Source organism: Lampris incognitus, chromosome 2, assembly GCF_029633865.1.
Source record: "Lampris incognitus isolate fLamInc1 chromosome 2, fLamInc1.hap2, whole genome shotgun sequence".
NCBI classification, from domain to species: Eukaryota; Metazoa; Chordata; class Actinopteri; order Lampriformes; family Lampridae; genus Lampris; species Lampris incognitus.
Window position 1 is genome coordinate 95,390,930 of NC_079212.1, and position 21,870 is coordinate 95,412,799.

Below are 21,870 nucleotides of genomic sequence, written 5' to 3' on the forward strand. Positions count from 1 at the left end.
TGTGCCTTTAATAGGCATGTGCACACAGAGGACACGGAGTCAGCTGAACATCCAGATGGAAAAAGTTGAGGAAAACTCAGAGAGAGAACCCTCTGGATATCGATCAGCTCCAGAGGAAGAGAATTGGTGAGAGATTACGATTCATCTTGTAGATGTGCAGCTCCTCGGTCGCACCGCTTTAGGTTTGGATTGTCCATGTCAGCTTTAGTTTGAATGCTTGTCCCTTTACTCGTGCATGTTGGGAAGTTATATTCAAAGCATGTTCAGGGACCTAAGCCTCTCTTCCAAAGAAGAGAGGCTTCTTTCTTCTTCTTTCTTCTCTTTCTTCTTTTTTTTATCTTTGGCATGAAAATTGGCATCATTTAGAAGTTCTTCTGAGCTTGTGCTGAATTTCGAAATCCCACTTTCTTTGTACAAGTGACCATTTTGAGAAAATTTGATCAGAAATGAGCAGGTGTGTGTCCATTTTGGTATTATTTGTATATATTCCTTGTGCATTTGTCTTTAGATTGTTTCATATTTCCAGTTTTATTCGGTCTAAAATGATGGAAACAACGCTCCCTAAATGAGTGTTGCTACTTTAGCTGTTGAAAATAAGTTTCCTTTGTGAAAGCCATGTTGTAAATCAGACGTCTCCCTTATAAGTGAAGCCACAAACACAAGTTTAGACACAGCGCTGTGGAAATAAAACAGCGTTGAATATCACTGAACTACTTCCAGCTCGATTTTGCATGGTCAACCATCAAGACCGATAGGGAAGGAACTACGGTCTGGAACCTAAAATTCCCATAGAACGCTCTCATGATATCAGCGGCACGGCATGGGTAGTATGAAAATGTCAGTACAACAAGCCTTATTTTACAGATGAGCAGTGCCTCTTTTGTTTGACTAAAACTTCAGCAGACCGTAAAACAACAACCCAATAGGAGAAATGTCCAGGCACGGTGACAAAATGAATAAGGGGTGACATGGGTCTCTAGTACAATCTAGCATTGTCTGGCTTGCAAACGGAACCGGACTTCTATTTATCATCTCTCACATGGATCATGTGAAACATAACAAAATTATTCAAAAGGTCGCATATAAGATGTGTATCACTAAGCCAGAAAGAGAAAACGTCACGAGGTTAAGTCATTGTACAACCATTTTTAGGCAACAATGGGGATCCCAAGTTATCGAATATACCATGTGCGTCGGTTAATCCTCGTTTTTTTTTACTATGTGTTCCTCTCGGTTAAAGGTCTGCTGAGGCGCCTCCGCTCACACTTCACAATGCAAAAGAAGCCTTGTGGTTTTCACTGGACAAGTCCCATTTTCTTCCCCTGACTACAGAATCAACGTTGCCTTATTCATTAGGCTCCACCTTCAGCTGCATGTTCACACACACACACACATACATACCCCACACTCCCTCCCGCCCTCTGCCCTCACTCTCTCCCTCTCTCCCTTGCTCTTTCTCTCATACAAACAAGGGACTGACAAGCCCCTCCACATGGGCTTACTTTTGGCTAGAGCTGGGGAGGACATTTGTCTCGGAGAGACCTGGGGGTCTTGCATTAAACCATACCAAAGGGGTACCAGAAAAAAGCCCTCCACTTAGGGCTAAATGGGGAGACACTGAACACACTCACCACAGACTTCTGAGCTGCAACAATCTCCACCTCAGGTACTTTTTCCTCCATCCCTTTTCAGAGATTGCAAACAATGCTTGCCTCTGAGTGTTGATAGTAGTGTTTATTGGTACAGATTACACAGGCTTCTGATCTTGTTTTACTGTCGAAGGGCCTCCTCTTTATGTAGGAAACAAGTCACTGGCAGTTATATTAGTGCTAAGCTACAGAATGTAGGCCAAAGGTTACCGGGCTGACGGCTCAGCACTGCAATGAGGGTCTATTTTTTTCTTGATTTGTTTGACATCTCCTCAGCTCAGGGACATGCTGGCAATTACTTCACAGTACACATTATGTAAAGTCCTTCTCTTTCTCCTCCACAAAGGGAAAAGGAGTACTGTTATGAGGTTGATTAAGGAAACGGATATACACTGAAGCATTTAAAGCAGTTTAAACTGCTTTGGAAATGGACCGACTGGGACTAAATGATGGAAAAAGACCCCAAAATAAAATAATCAAATTAGAATTTTTGATTGTGGAGTACGTTCTTCTTGGCTTTGATTTGTATCACTTGTATTAATTTGTAACTTCTTATTTATACCGACTCATGTTTAAGTTGTGGACATGCTTTTTTTGTATCTTAAGTATTTGCAGGGCATATCTGTTGCAACTCTTACTATGAGTCACAAAGTAACATCATCTAAATAATGAAACCATATATATATATATATATATATATATATATATATATATATATATATATATATATATATATACTGAAACATTTCTCGTATTCTGTAAAATAGTGCACAAGTAGTATTTCCAACGGGTTTGTGAGCTGGGGAAAGGTTTTTTTGGAGAACTCCCAGCATCTGTGCCCCCAGTGCTTGACATTGAGAGTTCTTTGGGCACCAGGGTGTCCATTAGCTGCCCGCTAGAGGGACGAGGTTGAAAATGCCTATACCGACAAGCATTTGTCCTGATAAAGTATCCTTGAGCCAAGACCCTGAATCCCTACCAGCCTCAGAGGCACTGTTCTCGAGGAGGAATCTCTACAGTGATGACATTCATGTTTTAAATTCAGAGTTTTGAGATTCAGCCATTACAAATATAACTTAACTAGCAGTTTTGTAATTGCAAGTACTGTTACTCAGTTTGCAAATATCACAGCAGCTTGCTCAAATCCAGCAGTCTCTTTTTCCTTGGCATGGCCATCTGGATTGGCTCTTCGAGAACTATAGGGTAGTCCTCAGCGACAAAGTCATAAAAAGTTTCAAAAGTCAGGTTTCAGTCTCCTAAGAATAGACTCCTAAGAGAAAGACTGATCCACGTGTGTAAAACCCTTCCCCTGTTAACTATGCCACCAGACTGTTGCTGTAAATAGGATGGTGTACTTAGTCAATATTGCCTGATAAATAAGGGTCGAGGGTTGAAGAGTCGACACTGTAATAACTAACTGTTTTTGTGCAAAATCCACCTTAATCGTATGCCATCATTTCGAAGTCCAAACCAATCAATCATAGATATCCGTAAAACCTCATGAACTTTGACTCTAATTCAAACTGGTGCCAAAAAATGTTTTAAAAAAATGGAGGCGGCAAAGAGAAAGAGGTTTATAGGGATATCTATAATTGATGTAAGGGAGACTTTAATTGCTTGTGTATTCATGGCAAGCTAGTGATGGACGTATCATTAAAATATGGATTTGGCATGTTGGAGTGCCTACTTATAACGATACTGTTCACTCATAAAGCCATGCCATGTAATGCAACTTTTCCTACTTGGGTTCAGTTACATGTTGTCTAGCCTATAAAGCAACAGTATTCATTCAGAAATTATTCTGCTAGTAGTTGATCAGGCCATTGGCTCTCAGAGATATGGGCCCTGCTCATGCACTGAGATGACACAAAGCAAAACAACAACAACAACAACAAAAAAAGCCTTGATTATCCACTAAATGAAGAATGAAATGAGAAAATATGCCAGTGCAATTAAAATCTCACAAGTCAGTCGGTAGTTTTTGGTTTTGAACCATGAACCAGAGGCAAGGCAAGTTCATTTGTATAGCAAATTTCATACACCATGGCAGATCATGGTGTATGAAAAGTGGTACGATGGTAATTCACAGCACTTCACATAAGGCATGAACATGCATACACCAGGAAAATGCTTTTTGAGCCGGAGTAAATTTCAGATGAAGTGCCTGCAATGACCAGCATGCAAAATTGGCCCTCAGACTGTCCCATTCCTGTAGCGCTGCAGCCAATGTTGACGTTTTTATGGCACCACTGCAGCCATTCACACTTAAAGAAAGCACTTGGCTTGCAAAACTTGAGACTCTGCTCAACTCAGTGTTATTATAGCGGACCCCTTATATTGGCATTCCTTTCCAAATAATTGCAGTTACTTTTAAAACAGGCAAGCAATCTACCCTTTGAGAAATATGAGACATTGCTGACTAGGAGTGTGAAAAGTGAAAGGCAAATGCACCAAAGGATTGTGTGGCTTTTGAAGCTGCTAAACCTACACAAATAAGACAAAAAGAAAATGTAATTCTCAATGCACCCGCAAAGGGTAAAATCCAACCCTAACTCCGCTGCCAGGCAAATAGCCCTCGGTGCTCCGGTTCTATTTGCTCATGTTTACATTAAGTAAAAAGCATACATTTTGAGCAAAATTGGCCCTTTCTATGCAAATGAGCTTCATTGCATAACACCAGGGCTAATAGCCACACACAGTCAGAGTGAACATTATTGGCGTCTTCAGAGAGTTGGTGGTAACTGACACCCAGACTTTCCAGTGATCACGGCAGCAGAGATTGTAGCTTCTCCTGGATCACCACCTTGCTGTGGTGGGGAAGCTTGTGTGTACCAATGATCCCAAGAGCTATGCCATCTGGAGCTTGGCTCCTGGTAGGGTCACGCAAGGCAGATAGGTCAAGGAGGATGTTCCAGATGAAGTGCGACCCAACAAAGACGTCAATGGCGGAACTGGCGGAAGATGTCTTCAGGTCGCAATGCCAGTGAAGGTGGATGAAGGCTACAACAGAGGGTGGTCTCCAATCATCTTGGTTCTCCATGCCATTGGAGTCTGGCCACCTCCTGCCAAGGACTGTGTGGTGGCTGCAGGCACATCAGCCACTCCATGTAAAAAGTTGTCATGCACAGGCGTCCTCCTGGGACAGTCATACTCGACCCCAAGTGACCACTGATGATGATAATAGCCAGGCAAAGGCATTGTCATGCCAGGGGTGCTCATGAGTGGATATTTCGCAGGAGAATATCACGTTTTGTTATATCTAATACCACATTTTACAATTTCACTTATCCAAAGCTACGTACATCTGAGAGGAAGTTGTCTTGTATAGCATTAGGTGTCCACGCCACAGACTCTTACTGGAAAGGCTAGCCCCAACCAGGGTTTGAACCCATTATCTTCAACAGGAAAGCCAGCATTCTTACATATTGAGCTATCTAGCTGCTGTCATTCACAGATATAGATTTCCTCCTCAAGCAGTTCCTGCTATACTTGAACCTGCCTACTGTGTTCTTGACATAAAGCCACCATTTATGCTTTGCCACATGTATAATTGCAATCAGAGGCAAAACAAGGGCAAATTGCACGCAGTTACAAAACATTATGGGTGTGTTTGCGCTGTATTACCATTACTGCAATATCTTTTGTGAGTCAGACCTTGAGACGGGCCAGATAGCAGTTGCAAGTGATGCACAGTTCGTGGCACTATCAGCAGCAAAATCCATTCTTTGTGAGTTCACCTGGGAGTGTTTTCAATGGGAGTCGGAGCTGGTTATAACTTTAACACCCTTCTCTGATTTGGCATTCTTAGAGTTTCCCCGATTATTAGAGGACACAACAGCCTCTGTGCAAATCAACATCTATTCATTGATGTCATCCACCCCTCCCTCATGCAGAATGATGAACTATTAGTGTTTTCAGAGATCCTTTCTCAAATCAGTTTTTGTCTTCGCCAGCCTACTTTGGAAGCCTTAAAGCACTGAGAGACCTGAAAAACGATAAACTGGTCCACCATTTTTGTTGGGCGGGATACAGTCAACTGGTTTTAGGATTCACCTCTCACTTGGTCATTGAGCACTGCTGAATCTTGCACAGCTTGACCAAAAACTGATAGCTTGCATGTGCAAAAGCCATTGCTTTCTTTAAATCTCCACAAGGGCTAGCAACCAACAAAATCCTCCTGCCAGTCCTAGCCTCAACGTATGGGTGCTGGAAACACACTTAGCATGGGGCAACGTCAACATTTTTGGGGAAAAAAAGAAGCATTTGAAACATTCCGCTGATCAGTTTATATTCATTTTGGAACATCAAAAGGAGACATGATCATAGACCTGACATAATGATAGATATAATAAGTAGACATGATTAGCTGACATAAAATTAGACATAATCAAAGGTTAAAGCACAGTCGAATCCCCGTGTTACCTCCGGTTTGGTCGGGCATCCCTACAGACACAATTGGCCATGTCTGCGGGTGGGAAGCCGGATGTGGGTATGTGTCCCAGTTGCTGCACTAGCGCCTCCCCTGGTCAGTCGGGGCGCCTGTTCGGGAGGGAGGGGGAACTGGGGGAATAGCGTGATCCTCCCATGCGCTACGTACCCCTGGTGAAACTCCTCACTGTCAGGTGAAAAGAAGCGGCTGGCAACTCCACATGTATCAGAGGAGGCATGTGGTAGTCTGCAGCCCTCCCCGGATCGGCAGGGGGGTGGAGCAGTGACTGGGATGGCTCAGAAGAGGAGTGGGGTAATTGGCCAACTACAATTGGAGAGAAAAGTCCAAGTCCCTTCTCAGTCAAATCAACAACCTTGCACTCACCATCGATGGCACTACTGTCTCCCCTTCCTCCCAGGCACGCAACCTTGGTGTGATCCTTGATCCCACTCTCTCCCTTGAGCCACAGGGATGGCATGTTGAAACCAGGTAATGGATGCTGTATAATAAACTGCTATGATAAACATGGGCCAATGCCACTTAACACCTTATGGCCAGGAGTGCCGAATACACAATACATATTTTAATTGATCTTTATTGTATGGTTTCTAAGCAAATGAGAGTGGCCCCTTAAAGGATTGCAGCGCTACTATCCCCAAATTAAATACCACTAAATAATGTAAGAAGTGTAATGTCACAACCAATATCATCACTAGATTTCAACCTAAATTAAATCCATTTGAGATTTCCAGTGAGATTCACCACGGTCATTAAAACATCAAAAGGGGCATCCGGGTGGCGTTGCGATCTTATTCTGTTGCCTACCAACACGGAGGATCTCCGGTTCGAATCCCTGTATTACCTCCGGCTCGGTCGGACGTCCCTACAGAGACAATTGCTTGTGTCTGCAGGTGGGAAGCCAGATGTAGGTAGCTGCACTAGCGCCTCCTCTGGTCAGTCGGGGTGCCTGTGCGGGGGGGGGGGACTGGGGGGAATAGCGTGATCCTCCCAAGTGCTACGTCCCCCTGGTGAAACTCCCCCACTGTCAGGTGAAAAATGGCTGGCACGTGTATCGGAGGAGATGGGTAGTCTGCAGCCCTCCCCGGATCGGCAGAGGGGGTGGAGCAGCAACCATGACATCTCAGAAGAGTGGGGTAATTGGCTGAGTACAATTGGGGAGAAAAAGGGTGGGGGGGGGGGGACAACATCAAATCATCAGAATAGTGCTGGGTCATCAAAAGCTGCAAAAGGGCTGAATGGTGGAGCATGCTACTTGGGAGGTCCCTCTTAACAGTCAAGCCATCAGTGGCCCAGAACAGGTGGTTCAGCCATCACCTGTCATGTTTAGAGCAACTTTGACCCAAATGCAGAACACAAAAAGGCAGAAAAACAATTGGTAACTGATTTACTGTAACCTTGCAAGCGAAGACATAAAAACTGTCAAGTCAATTTTATTTGTCTAGCTGTGAGCTTCCTGGTTGAGGATCTTGCCCGCTCTGCGTATAAACTCAACAACAACTGCCTTGGTGGCTACCTCAACCACACTGCCGTCCCAGACACACCCTTCTCATAGGCAGCTGGCTGGTCACCAGCAACAAAGATCTGGCAAAGGTAGAAAGGGGAAAAATGTAGCTACAGTTATTGCCTTGGGTCTAGGTGTAGGCTGGCAAAACAACGCTGTATCTGTCTCTTTCGCCTGTTCCCATGCCAGGGAATGCACTGGTTTCAAACAGGATCTATTACAACCGCAGCATCGGTAACAATCTGAACTATCCCTGTAAATACAACAAAATGCCATGCTTACTGGATATCAGATGTAAACTAAGCATAGGATATACGTAGGTCACACTACCACGAAGACTTATCTGATGTACTATGACCGATGTATTCTACATCAGTTTGGGTTGGTATGAGACATTTTGACAGACATTGGAGTTTGGTTACCCAACACCACAACTTAAAACCAACAAAATATCAATGTCTAATGTTGTCTGTATCCCATGTTAGATGGACATTAGCACTCTGGCATTTAGCAGCTGTTGGGTTTTGGTTAGTTAACACCATCTAATTGTCTGGATGATAACATTGTGACATTGTTGGGTTTTGGTCACCAAACCTCACGACTTAGTGTTGATACACTACATCAACATAACGTTGGAATGCGACGTTTGTAAGTTGTTGGATTTTGGTTACTTAAAACCAACAAAATATCAAGGTCTAATGATGTTAGAATTTCACGTTGTGTGGATGTTAACATTATGACATCGACCAGATGTTGGGGTTTTGGTCTCCATACCTCACAACTGGTGGTGGTTGGTATTCTACATTAAGATGATGTTGGATTTTGGTTACTTAAAACTTAAAATAGAAATTTTGATGCAAAGAACTTCCAACTCTTTCGGACCCTCACCCCGCCCCCACATTGCCTCCACACTATAATATACCACACTCCACATGAGGCATTTGACTTTACGTTTCGGAGGGAGCCCACTTGGCAAAGTGATATACACTTCATGTGTCTGTGTGCATGTTTTATTGTACTTCTGTCATTTAAAAACCTTCCCATATTTACTCTGTTAGGATACCGCAATACTAATTAGCATGTTTTCTGTCCTACAGCGATGGAATTAATGACTCAAGCCTGAATAAGCAATAGGGTAATGCTGCATTTTTGGCATGCAGCATTATTGGGCGTAGGATTGGTCGAGAGGTCAGAAGTGGGCTACCAAGAATGACTTATTGCCCCAGTCAGGCACTGTGTGCATGTAAATGTAGTCATTGTTTGCCTTTAACAGTCTCCTCTGATTTGGAATTCTTTTGCGTTTCCCACATTAATAGAAGACACAATGGTTTCTGTGCAAATCAACATCTATTAACTGATGTCACCCACTGCTCCTTCTTGCAGTATAATGGACAAGCAGTATGAGTCTGAGGTCAAGTTTAAATTGGACATGGGCACAGCCCATCCTGAACCTGTAACAGTGCCAAGAGGCCAGTGGTCTAGTAAGTTGGAGTTTCTCCTGGCTGTTGCAGGACAAATCATTGGCCTGGGAAATGTGTGGCGATTCCCATACCTGTGCTACAAAAATGGAGGGGGTGAGTTAAAAATGATTTAATTCTGTGTAATTAAGTGAATATGATAGGATAGTGTTTTGGGTTGGGTTTTGGTTTTTTTTTCTGAAAAAAGAATGCAAAATGAAAAATAAAGTAGGTCACAGACAAGTAATCCAAAAAGATTCAAATTTCGACAAAATCTCAGTCAGATAGTAGTTGTGATCACATTTCAGTTTTGGGGGTTCGGTTTGTTGTGGATGTATTTACTGTGTTTGAAGCAGAACCCCAGAATGAGTCACTACTGTGGTTTTAAATGTGAACCGTGTTTATGTGGATTGAATAAACTAGATGAAGAATAACCTGTGTTGTCCATAAGGGGTGTTCTTCATCCCTTATGTGCTCTTCCTCTTTACATGTGGGATCCCCTTATTTCTCCTGGAGACCTCTCTGGGACAATACACTACACAGGGAAGTATCACCTGCTGGCAGAAAATTTGCCCCTTGTTTGGAGGTAAACATTTAAATTTTAAAACCGTGTGCATGTTCAATGTGAAATGTAAGATCTCTCAGCCATTTGTAAAGTTTTAAAATAATTTTGAATCAACATATGACTGATGTTGCTTGGCTAAAATAAGGTTTATTTCTTGGTTGTACCGAAAAGGCGTAGCATAGAATACATTCTGGCTACTCAGAAAGAGTTAAAATGTTTCTTTACAACTGGTGTGCTTACGCGGGTTATAGGGGTTAATAGTTACCTCTGTCAGACTTTAATCTGTGGTCAAGGGGATTTAGCCATAACGTATTAAAAATAATACATTGACCCAAGGGCTCATTTCACCAGGCTTATTTATGCACAATTTGGCTCGCCATTTAACTCATTGCTGCTTTTACACTGTATTTGAGCAGCTTTTGAATGATGGGGGATACGCTACAGAGGCACCGTAGTCTTTTACATCAGCATTGGCTGATTGTAATGATGTGTTCTCGGTGGGGACACACTTCTGATTTGATTTGCTGATTTGCTTAACTCTGATCCTAATGTGTGCATGTGGAATAGTAAAATTAGCTGCCCGTAGTTTTTCGGAGCTGCTAATTTTCTCCGTTCCATTAGACAATATAATCTGTGATTTCAGGAGACGGTGAGTTGCCTTAGTGTTGGCCAAAGCTCGATATGTTTCTGGAGTGATAAAACTAGATAGCCATGGCCGGATTAACCCACCAGGGGCCCCGGGGCATGCACATCCATTGCCCCCCCCCCCAGCCGCCCAATCAGATAAGCTATGCAAACAATACTAAACATTGTTAAATGTAAAACTAATGCAAATAGCCAACGTGGTAGTCAACGCTATGCCAATCTGCATGGGATTCGGTTGGCGACTACGAAGTACAACACAATTTTGAATCACAAAACAAACAGATGTGAATCTCTGATTCTGTTTTGGGTTTTTGAATCACAAAACAAACAGAGACCCCTGACCTTTTGGGGCCCCTCGTGGTCCGGGGCCCCAGGGCACTCACCTGGCATGCCCGGTCCGTAATCCAGCCTTGTAGATACTGTGTTTCAGTGTCACTAAACTGCAAAATGCAGACTCGCTCTTTCAATAATATACCTAAGCTATAAGGTAATTTAAAGGGCGTGACTAAGATATTTTCAGGGGGTGGCATGGCGTCCGGGTAACGTAGCGGTCTATTCTGTTGCCTACAACATGGGGATCGCTGGTTCGAATCCCTGTGTTACCTCCGCCTTGGTTGGGCGTGCCTACAGACACAATTGGCCGTGTCTGCGTGTGGGAAGCCAGATTGTGGGTATGTGTCCTGGTCACTGCACTAGCGCCTCCTCTGGTAGGTCGGGGCGCCTGTTCGCAGAGGAGGGGGAATGGGGAGGAATAGCGTGATCCTCCCACATGCTACATCCCCCTGGCAAAACCCCTCACTGTCAGGTGAAAATAGGCAGCTGGCGACTCCACATGTATCAGAGGAGGCATGTGGTAGTCTGCAGCCCTCCCCGGCTCGGTAGAAGGGGTGAAGCGGCAACCGGGACGGCTCAGAGTGTGGGTTGAATTGCCAGGTATAATTGGGGAGAAAAAGGAGGGAAAAAAATCCAAATAAAAAATAAAATAAAATATTTTCAGGTAACTAATAGCATGACAAAAAAACCAAAGGCATTGAATCAAGTGCAACTGGACTTGGTATGTATCCGTGAAGACGTTTCACCCCTCATCCAAGAGGCTTCCTCAGTTCATGCCTTTCTGACTAGACCAAGCTAGTCTGACTGGCTATGATATATACCAAGTGCAGTTGCACTTGATTCAGCTCTTTTGGATAACCATGACCTGGATGAATGAGAACATTCACAGACATGACAAAAAATGTTTACAATTGCACATAATGCATCACTATGTGGCTGATTGATGACTTGGATTTCTCTTGACCATGAAGGATGGTCTTGACTTTGAGAGGATGAACCTGTATACATGATCTTTTTGTCTTTCCAGGAATGGGTTATGGCAGTCAGGTGGTTGTTTTATATTCCAGCATCTATTACATCATCATACTGGCCTGGGCATTCTTCTACCTCTTCTCTTCATTCAGCTCCGAACTCCCCTGGGAAAGCTGTCGAAACAGCTGGAACACAAGTACGTCTAAGTGTGAAGCAATTTGGTCCCATCAGACAAAACAACAAATACAGTTTTGTGAAGGAACGAGTCAAAATGACAAATTGACTTGTCTCAGAATTTGTCATTCATGTTTCAGTATCTGTATGTGGGGTCGTCACAGCCTCAGCGCATTCACCAAAAAGTCAGGCAGCAAAAATTAAATTCTTTACTTCTAACAAAATAATATGTGCAAAACAATTGAAATTAAATTAAACAGCCATTATTTGGAAATCTGAAATCTCTGGAGTCCTCTTGGGGCAGGGTAAAATAGATACTCCCAGTTTTAATATTGGTTGCCATCCAATTGATTTTGCTATCGCCAAAGAATCTAATAATGAAATTGTCTGAATGATGTCGAAAACTCAGGAACAACTTTTCACTATTCCTTAAATTGGAAAATTAAGGATTCCATGCCACCATGTGTTGTAAATGAAGTTGAAATTTAATAAAAATAAAAGTATTCATGACCACAAACTTCTGGGGCTTTGAGGATTCTGGACATGTGAGACCAGACCTTTGACTGCCTGGTGTGACTTTCTCAAGAATTTGCATAATGTGTGTAAATCAATCAGTACAGAATGTATTCACTTTATTATTCATTGTAACATGTTGTAGGAATGATGTTAGATCATTAAAATGTAGTCACTTGACATGCTCAAAGGCCCACCGGGCCTTGAATCTGCAGTACTGAGCTTCATGATGGATTGCCCTTTTAGCACCATACCCTGACAAAATTGGAGTGTGGCATGAGCTGCAAAAGCTAGGCTGGTGTACCTGTTTGAACACATAATACTCTTAGACGACCGTTGGAACTGTCATTTTGAAAAGAGTGGTACTAAAGTGTTAGTCTTACTTCTTTTTTGCACTTGATGTCCACAAGTAGAGAATTCCCACAAGTGTTTTCAGAAAACTGACATTCTTCAGCCAAACGTAGTTTGCATACACACACACACACACACACACACACACACACACACACATATATATCGTTTTTGTTTTTTTGGGAAGCCGTCACTGGTGTTGATAAAAGTGCTCAACAAATGAGGAGCGGAATATCAATATAGATGTAGAAAAAATACTGCTATGTATTAGTATGTATGTATACATACATATATATATATATATATATATATATATATATATATAAATATATATATATATATATACACTACCGTTCAAAAGTTTGGGATCACCCAAACAATTTTGTGTTTTCCATGAAAAGTCCCACTTATTCACCACCATATGTTGTGAAATGAATAGAAAATAGAGTCAAGACATTGACAAGGTTAGAAATAATGATTTGTATTTGAAATAAGATTTTTTTTACATCAAACTTTGCTTTCGTCAAAGAATCCTCCATTTGCAGCAATTACAGCATTGCAGACCTTTGGCATTCTAGCTGTTAATTTGTTGAGGTAATCTGGAGAAATTGCACCCCACGCTTCCAGAAGCAGCTCCCACAAGTTGGATTGGTTGGATGGGCACTTCTTGCGTACCATACGGTCAAGCTGCTCCCACAACAGCTCAATGGGGTTCAGATCTGGTGACTGCGCTGGCCACTCCATTACCGATAGAATACCAGCTGCCCGCTTCTGCTCTAAATAGTTCTTGCACAATTTGGAGGTGTGTTTAGGGTCATTGTCCTGTTGTAGGATGAAATTGGCTCCAATCAAGCGCTGTCCACTGGGTATGGCATGGCGTTGCAAAATGGAGTGATAGCCTTCCTTATTCAGAATCCCTTTTACCCTGTACAAATCTCCCACCTTACCAGCACCAAAGCAACCCCAGACCATCACATTACCTCCACCATGCTTAACAGATGGCGTCAGGCATTCTTCCAGCATCTTTTCATTTGTTCTGCGTCTCACAAACGTTCTTCTTTGTGATCCAAACACCTCAAACTTGGATTCATCCGTCCACAACACTTTTTTCCAGTCTTCCTCTGTCCAATGTCTGTGTTCTTTTGCCCATCTTAATCTTTTTCTTTTATTGGTCAGTCTCAGATATGGCTTTTTCTTTGCCACTCTGCCCTGAAGCCCAGAATCCCGCAGCCGCCTCTTCACTGTAGATGTTGACACTGGTGTTTTGCGGGTACTATTTAATGAAGATGCCAGTTGGGGACCTGTGAGGCGTCTGTTTCTCAAACTAGAGACTCTAATGTACTTATCTTCTTGCTCAGTTGTGCAACGCGGCCTCCCACTTCTTTTTCTACTCTGGTTAGAGCCTGTTTGTGCTGTCCTCTGAAGGGAGTAGTACACACCGGTGTAGGAAATCTTCAATTTCTTAGCAATTTCTCGCATGGAATAGCCTTCATTTCTAAGAACAAGAATAGACTGTCGAGTTTCAGATGAAAGTTCTCTTTTTCTGGCCATTTTGAGCGTTTAATTGACCCCACAAATGTGATGCTCCAGAAACTCAATCTGCTCAAAGGAAGGTCAGTTTTGTAGCTTCTGTAACGAGCTAAACTGTTTTCAGATGTGTGAACATGATTGCACAAGGGTTTTCTAATCATCAATTAGCCTTCTGAGCCAATGAGCAAACACATTGTACCATTAGAACACTGGAGTGATAGTTGCTTGAAATGGGCCTCTATACACCTATGTAGATATTGCACCAAAAACCAGACATTTGCAGCTAGAATAGTCATTTACCACATTAGCAATGTATAGAGTGTATTTCTTTAAAGTTAAGACTAGTTTAAAGTTATCTTCATTGAAAAGTACAGTGCTTCTCCTTCAAAAATATGGACATTTCAATGTGATCCCAAACTTTTGAACGGTAGTGTATATATATATATATATATATATATATATATTTATATATATATTTTTTTTTTTTATTTATTTATTTATTTATTACATCAGCGTTTTAGTTTTTAAGATTATGCCACTGCAAATTTCAACTAAATCGTCAAATTAAAACACATCATTAGTATCAGTAAACTTTGGTATTATTACTTGAGTAACTCTGTGTCTGAGCCAGGTATTTGTGCTACAGGTAGAAACACCGGACTTACTGTACTAAGACATGTAGGTCAGGTGAATCGGCCATAATAAATTGTCCCTAGGTGTGAATGTGTGTGTGTGTGGGGCTGTGATGGCCCGGTGGCCTGTCCAGGGTGTCTCCCCGCCTGCCGCCCAATGACTGCTGGGATAGGCTCCAGCGTCCCCGCGAGCCTGAGAGCAGGATAAGCGGTTTAGATAACGGATGGATGGAATATGTGTTTTGTTATATGGACACTAAAGTCCAATTGTGGGCGTCTTTGGGTGTCAATCAAGTTGACTGGCTGGGCATCAGACTACTAGTGTCTCCTTCGCCTAAACTCTCCACCCTGCTGAAATATCAGAGACGGCTAGGATAGTATTTTGAGGGCCAGGTTGAAAAAAACATAAGAATAAAATCTGATAACACGTACACTTACTAGATACCTTTTGTGAAAAGGGGATATGTTTTTTTTGTCTTTCCAATAGAGACCTGTGTTGAGTTTGATCGAATGGTGGACAATGTCAACTGGAGTACAGCAGAGAATGCAACATCACCAGTGAGGGAATTCTGGGAGTGAGTACACAAACCCAAAAACAGAAAAGCAAAAAATAAAATAAAATAAATGAATAGATATATAACTAAAAGAGCCTAAACATGTTGAAATTAACTGAAAATATGATTTGCAGGAGAAGAGTTCTGAATCTGACAGGAAGTATCCATGAGTTGGGCAACATACGATGGGAACTGGCTCTGTGTCTTCTCTTGTCCTGGGTCATTTGTTATTTTTGCGTCTGGAAAGGCGTGAAGTCAACGGGAAAGGTGAGGCTGAAGCTATGTATTTATTCTTCTAATATGATACATGCTATACATCTGTTCAGGGTAACAGCATCTGGATGTGAGACCTGCACCATATCATTATGTAAAAACAGCCATGCAGCAGTCTTTTCAATTCATAAAAACAGTGTGATGACGTGGTCAGTTTTTCATATACTATGCTTGAAGATTAGATAATCAAAAGGCAGCATTCATAATTACATCCCAGACCACTCGAACTCATTAAAGAGCACCTGTTTCACACAAAACGTGCCACTGTAGCCTATTAGAAGGACATTAATGTGAGGCGAAAGAGTGGTCTATCCAAATGGGGGCACACACTAAGACTATAATGTAGTCAGCACAAGAAGCACAGCCACCATCCAACACTTCATCATAGCCTTCTTCAGGTGTGTTTGATATACTACAGTGCACTTGACTCCTTTGGAGTCACATTGCTTGGACTCAAGTCAGACTTAAGTCATAAATTTGATGACTTTGGACTTGAAAAAAACTGAAAAAGACTTGCAACTCGACTTTGACTTTAACACCAAGGAGTCATGACGTCACCTGGACTTGATGACTTGAAAGACCTTCTCAGAGCCCAAGATGAAATGCTTTCAAAAATTGTGCATCCAGGGGCTTCCAGCTTGACTAATGACGGAGTAGGTTGCAAACCGGGAGGGTTCCATTTAAATCTTCTCTAAAATTGAATAATACATGCTTTGTAACCACAGTTAACCTGTGCAAATGCATGCTTATAAAGGCTTATAAACATGGGAAAGCCACTAAGGCCAGACCAAACAGGCTTCATCTTAAATAGGCACTTAGAAGGCTTTTCAACGTTGTTTATCCCCCTTCTTCCCCCACCCTTAAAATGGTGATATCGCTTTACACTGAAAAAGCATTTGACAGAGTAGAATGGCAATAATTTTTTTTTAGCCCTAAAGAATTTCAGATTCAAGGATTATTTTATTTCTTGGATAAAATCCCTCTATTCTCGCCCTCTAGCCACTGTAATTACCAATGGAAAGCAATCTTAAGTATTTCTCTCTTGGCAGAGGCACATGCCAGGACTGCAATTCATCAACTTTTTGCCATAACCATTGAACCTCTAGTTTCAAGTTTCACGTTTATTTCATTTATATAGCACTTTCAAAACAAAAACAAGTTTTGCACCAAAATGCTTTGCAAACAGAACAAATAAGTAAACAGAATAAATAAGGAGAATAAAATGTAATAGATGCCAATGTCACCTAATTTTCCTAGTACATACAGGCAATGCAAACAGATAAGGTAAAAACAGAGTTTAGCAGGGGTAAAAAGCAAAAACAAAAAAAACAAACAGTGGAACCAGTTAAAAGATGAAAACAGGGTAAGAGAAGTTGAAAGCCAAGGAATAAAAATGGGTCTTAAGACGTGTCTTAAAAAGTTCAATAGACTCGACCTGTCTAATGGTCTCTGGCAGGCTGCTCCATAGCTGAGGAAGTTCTATCTCCTGCCTTTTTTAGATGTGAACAGGAGATGACCAACAATCTGCAGGGGAAGTACCTAAGGGAGATGGTGGTGTTGTTGGGAGAGAGAAGCTCAGAAATATAGGGAGGGTCGAGACCATGGAGAGATTTAAATACAATTAGGAGGATTTTGAAATTGATTCTGAAATGAACGGGGAGCCAGTGAAGACATAGAATAGGGTGATGGGATCTCGTTTTTTTTTTTTTTTTTTTTTTTGGCTCTTTTTAATAACTGGGTGGCAGCATTTTTAACTAATTGTAGTTGGGAAATTGAAGTCTGAGAAATGCCAAGGTAAAGGGCGTTACAGTAGTCCAGCTTGGATGAAATCAGTGCATGGATAACTCTTTCTAGGTCAAAGGGTGATAGGAAATTTCTGATTTTGGGAATATTTCTAAGTTGGGAAAAGCTGGACCTTGCAATGGAATTTACTTGCTTATCAAATTTTAAGTCACTGTCAAATATCACACTCAGATTGTTGGCATGTGGTTTGGAGTAGATGGAAAGGTGGTTGAGGTTCTGAGCGATAATAGCAGTGTGATGTTGGTGGACAAAGAGTAAGATCTCAGTCTTATTTTCATTTAGTTGTAAAAAGTTTTTGGGCCATCCAGCTTTTAACATCTTGGAGACAGTCTTAATTGAGTGAGACCTGCCATATATGGGGGATTGAGGGGGAAGTCGATCTGGGTGTCATCCGCATAACAATGGAAAGAAATATTGGGATTTTGAATGATTTTCCCTAGTGGGAGCATGTAAAGGGAGAACAGAAGTGGAGCTAAAATTGATCCCTGTGTCACCCCATATGCAGGAGTTCCAAGAGTGGAGTATGAGCTGCCAGTAGAGTATGAGCTGCCAGACCAAGGCAGCCCCAGAAATACCCACACAATGACTCAGGCTATCAAGCAGGGTAGTGTGGCCAGCAGTGTCAAAGGCTGCACTGAGATCCAGAAGAATTAGGGCAGAGCAGTCGCTGGCATCTGCAGCATGGAGGAGGTCATTTGTCACCCTTAGGAGACCCATCTCCGGGCGTCTGGGTAGCATAGTGGTCTATTCTGTTGCCTACCAACACAGGGATCACTGGTTGAACCCCCGTGTTGCCTCTGGCTTGGTCGGGCATCCCTACAGACACAATTAGCCGTGTCTGCAGGTGGGAAGCCGAATTGTGGTATGTGTCCTGGTCGCTGCACTCGCACCTCCTCTGGTCGGTCGGGGCATCTGTTCGGGGGGGGGGGGACTGGGGGGAATAGCGTGATCCTCCCACGCGCTACGCAGAAACTCCTTACTGTCAAGTGAAAAGAAGCGGCTGGCGACTCCACGTGTATCGGAGGAGACATGGTAGTCTGCAGTCCTGCCCGGATCGGCAGAGGGGGGTGGAGCAGTGACCGGGACGGCTCGGTAGAGGAGTGGGGTAATTGGCCAAGTACAACTGGGGAGAAAAAGAAGGGGGGGGGCAAAAAGAAAAAGAAAAAAAGGAGAGCCGTCTCCATGCTGTGGTGTTCACTGAACCCTGGTTGGAATTTTTCAGAAGTGTCATTTTTGCTTGAAAAAAAAATCTGACTAAAAACAACCTTTTCTAAAACTTAAGATAAAAATGAAAGCTTAGCTATTGGCCTAAAGTTATTTAAAGTGGTAGGGTCAAGACCAGACTTCTTGAGGAGTGGCTGAAATATAGTGTGCTTAAAACAGGACCAGACTGTACCTGTGGCTAGGGAACGGTTAAAATAATAGGGTAGGGCCAACTGACTCAAGACACTGTTTTAAGAGTCTGGTTGGGATTATGTCAAGTTGGCAGTTAGTGGGCTTCATTCCAACAATGATCTTTCCATGCAGGAGCACAGATGCTGGATGGAAATCAAGTTGAGGTGGGAGGGTTTCCAATATCTAGTGAGTGCAAAGTCTAGCCATTGCTCTTAGACAATCTGGGGATTTCCTAGGTGTAGAGAGCGAGGCAGACTTATACATAAATTATCATTATATGCAGATGACCTTTTTTATGTTTCAACCCCTTAAACTCTATTTCCTTCATTCTCTATATCCTAGATCAATTTGGGCAATTCTCAGGCTATTAAATCAATTGCAAAAATAGGGAACTGTTTCCTCTTAATCAGACGGCCACTCTAATTCCCGCATCTAATTTTCCATTTAGGATTGTCAGCAATGGCGTTAATATCTTGGGGTTGAGAGCACACCCACTTTTTCCATCCCTCTTCATTAAGAACGTTGGCATTTTAGTTGGAAAATATAAAACATATAGATAGATGGATGAACCTCCCACTGTCCATAGTTGGTGAATTTAATCTCATTAAAATGATCGTGTCACCGAAATTCCTCTATCTTTTCAAAACATTCCCATCCTGATCAAAAAGAGATTCTTTCATTCATTGGAGAGGAGCATAACATCGTTTATTTGGAATGGTAAACCACATAGAATTAAAAAGAGTGCCCTTCAAAGACCTAAAAAGCTTGCTGGCCTGGCCCTACTTAATCCTATTTATTGTTATTGGGCATGCAATATTAAGAAGATGTAACACTGGATTGAAGGAGGCCTCGAGGCCTGGGTGCAAATGGAGTATGTCTGTAGCCAATTTAATCTAGGTTATTTAATATGTGCCCCACCACCCCCGCCTCAAAGCCAGTTTTGCTCCAACCCAGTAGTCTATCGCTCAGTCAGAATCTGGTCGCAATTTAGAAGGGATTTGAATTTGCACACAACACCGGGGCACTCCCCCATGAAGAATAATCATAACTTTCCACCCTCTCTCTCTCATTCTACCTTTGGGGTTTGGTCCTCAAAAGGTATTAAATCTATTTCTAATCTATATGTTGATGGCACGTTCAGATCGTTTGCACAATTTTCTCAATTATTCAATTTACCAAACTCTCACTTCTTCAGATATCTCCAAATTAGACGTTTTGCCCAGAAATGTATGGCTTCCTTTCCAGACTTTCCGACAAACAACACAGTTGATCATATTCTATCATTATCCCCATGTCGCCAAGGTCTAATTTATATTCTTTATAACAATATATGCAATATCCTCCCTCCCTCACTGCAAGATGTTAGGGGACATTGGGGGAATGACCTTGGAGAGGAAATGGCAGATGATCAGTGGGAGGCAGTACTTGACTTAATACATACCTCTTCTTATGCTGGGCACAGCTTAATACAACTCAAAATTGTTTTTAGAGCACACTTGACCAAGGCAAGGCTGGTGAAAATGTTCCCCAGTGTAGACCTTTCATGTTGTCGCTGTGAAGGTCAACCAGCAGACCACATACACATGTTCTAGTCCTTCCCCAACCGTAGCACATTTTGGGCCAACATTTTTAAGGCCTATACTAAGATGTTTCAAAAAGACAGAACTCCCAACCCCATATGTGCGCTATTTGGATTTACTCCTGAAACTTGTTCCCTTAAAGGCAAAGCTTATGTAATCAGAGTATTTACCTCCTTAATTGCCAGACGTCTCATTCTTCACTCCTGGGGGGGGGGCAAGCACCTCCTCTTTTTACGAGATAGACAAGAGACCCTGCGCAATTTCTGAAACTGGAGAAAATCAGATAAAATCTTAAAGGCTCTTTGCAAAACTTTAGGAAGATTTGGACCCCCTTTCTAGCGTACCATGAGAACTTACAAATCCCATCAAATAAGGGAGACCAAAGTAGCGGTGTTAAAGTGAGGCAGTGGAGCCCCCCCCCATCTTTATTACTATTTTCACTACAATTTTTACTAATTTTAGTTTTTATCTATCTATTTATTTATTTGCTTTCTTGCTTGCCTTTTTTCTTTGAATTTATACCTTTACAGTTATCCTTGAACATTGTTCTATATTAGATGTAGTCCTGCGATACTTGGACGGACAACCACCTCGATGGACACTCATTCGTGTGACAATCTGGACCTGAGGGGGTCAATCAGGGGGGTGGTTAGGAGGGAGGGGTGGGTTGGGTGGCACCATGTCGCCATAGCGCAGCATCATCTGTGGAGCGTCAGTGTGTGAGAGACGTCACTAATTTGGTTTGCCAAGTCCCTACAAAAGCAGGTGGTGCCCCGAGATTTATATGAGAACATTAAAATTGTAGCCGTATGTACCGCTACACAAGACCGACATGTCCCAAGTCCTAATCTTTGAGTTTCAAGTCATAAAAATGTCATTATTTCTTCTTCGTCAAATTTAATGCCATTTCAAAAGTTTAACAGCAGAGTAATGGTAATATACTAAATGTATGTAAACTATGGTTGCTTTTTAAAATTTGTATTCATAACGGATTGTTTCAAGGCGGATCTGTGATTATGGAAATTAAGAGCTGATTGGAGGCACTATTTCTCTGTTTACCAATTTTTATTGATTTTCAATTATACCTAACATACATAACACACCTGCGTTATTCAAATGATTACAGACAGGTACAATCATGTTTGAAATACATTATGATGGTCTTGTGTGTGTGTGTGTGTGTGTGTGTGTGTGTGTGTGTGTGTGTGTGTGTGTGTGTGTGTGTGTGTGTGTGTGTGTGTATTTCACACCGGGTGATGTGATCCATCTAGTGCAGCAGTGCAGTAGTTAAGGGAAAGATGCACGCTTGCTTACCGCCGGCTTACAGCTTGCTGCCGCTGGCTGCTTCCTTGTAGTGCACAAGGAAGCAGCCCAGTGCGTAAGCCTTCCCCCACCTGTACATAGCCCCTCTTTCGCCAAGACCCCTGTCAGGCCTCCTTGTGGCCACACACGGTAACCGGGCGCCTCCCGGCCTCAGGCAAACTTGATAGGGA

At 42.3% G+C, this 21,870-nt stretch overlaps 1 protein-coding gene across 1 annotated transcript in view; it reads left to right on the top strand.

Moving 5' to 3' along the window:
* Nucleotides 1–1,515: 1,515 nt before the first annotated feature.
* Nucleotides 1,516–21,870, top strand: part of LOC130107164 (sodium- and chloride-dependent GABA transporter 2-like) — a 33,992-nt gene continuing 13,637 nt past the window's right edge. The window contains exons 1-6 of the mRNA XM_056273608.1: nt 1,516–1,666; nt 8,984–9,174; nt 9,509–9,643; nt 11,628–11,768; nt 15,260–15,347; nt 15,461–15,593. Of these exons, the coding sequence (XP_056129583.1) occupies nt 8,988–9,174; nt 9,509–9,643; nt 11,628–11,768; nt 15,260–15,347; nt 15,461–15,593 (684 nt within the window). The 5' untranslated portion in view covers nt 1,516–1,666; nt 8,984–8,987. The remainder of the gene's footprint in view (nt 1,667–8,983; nt 9,175–9,508; nt 9,644–11,627; nt 11,769–15,259; nt 15,348–15,460; nt 15,594–21,870) is intronic.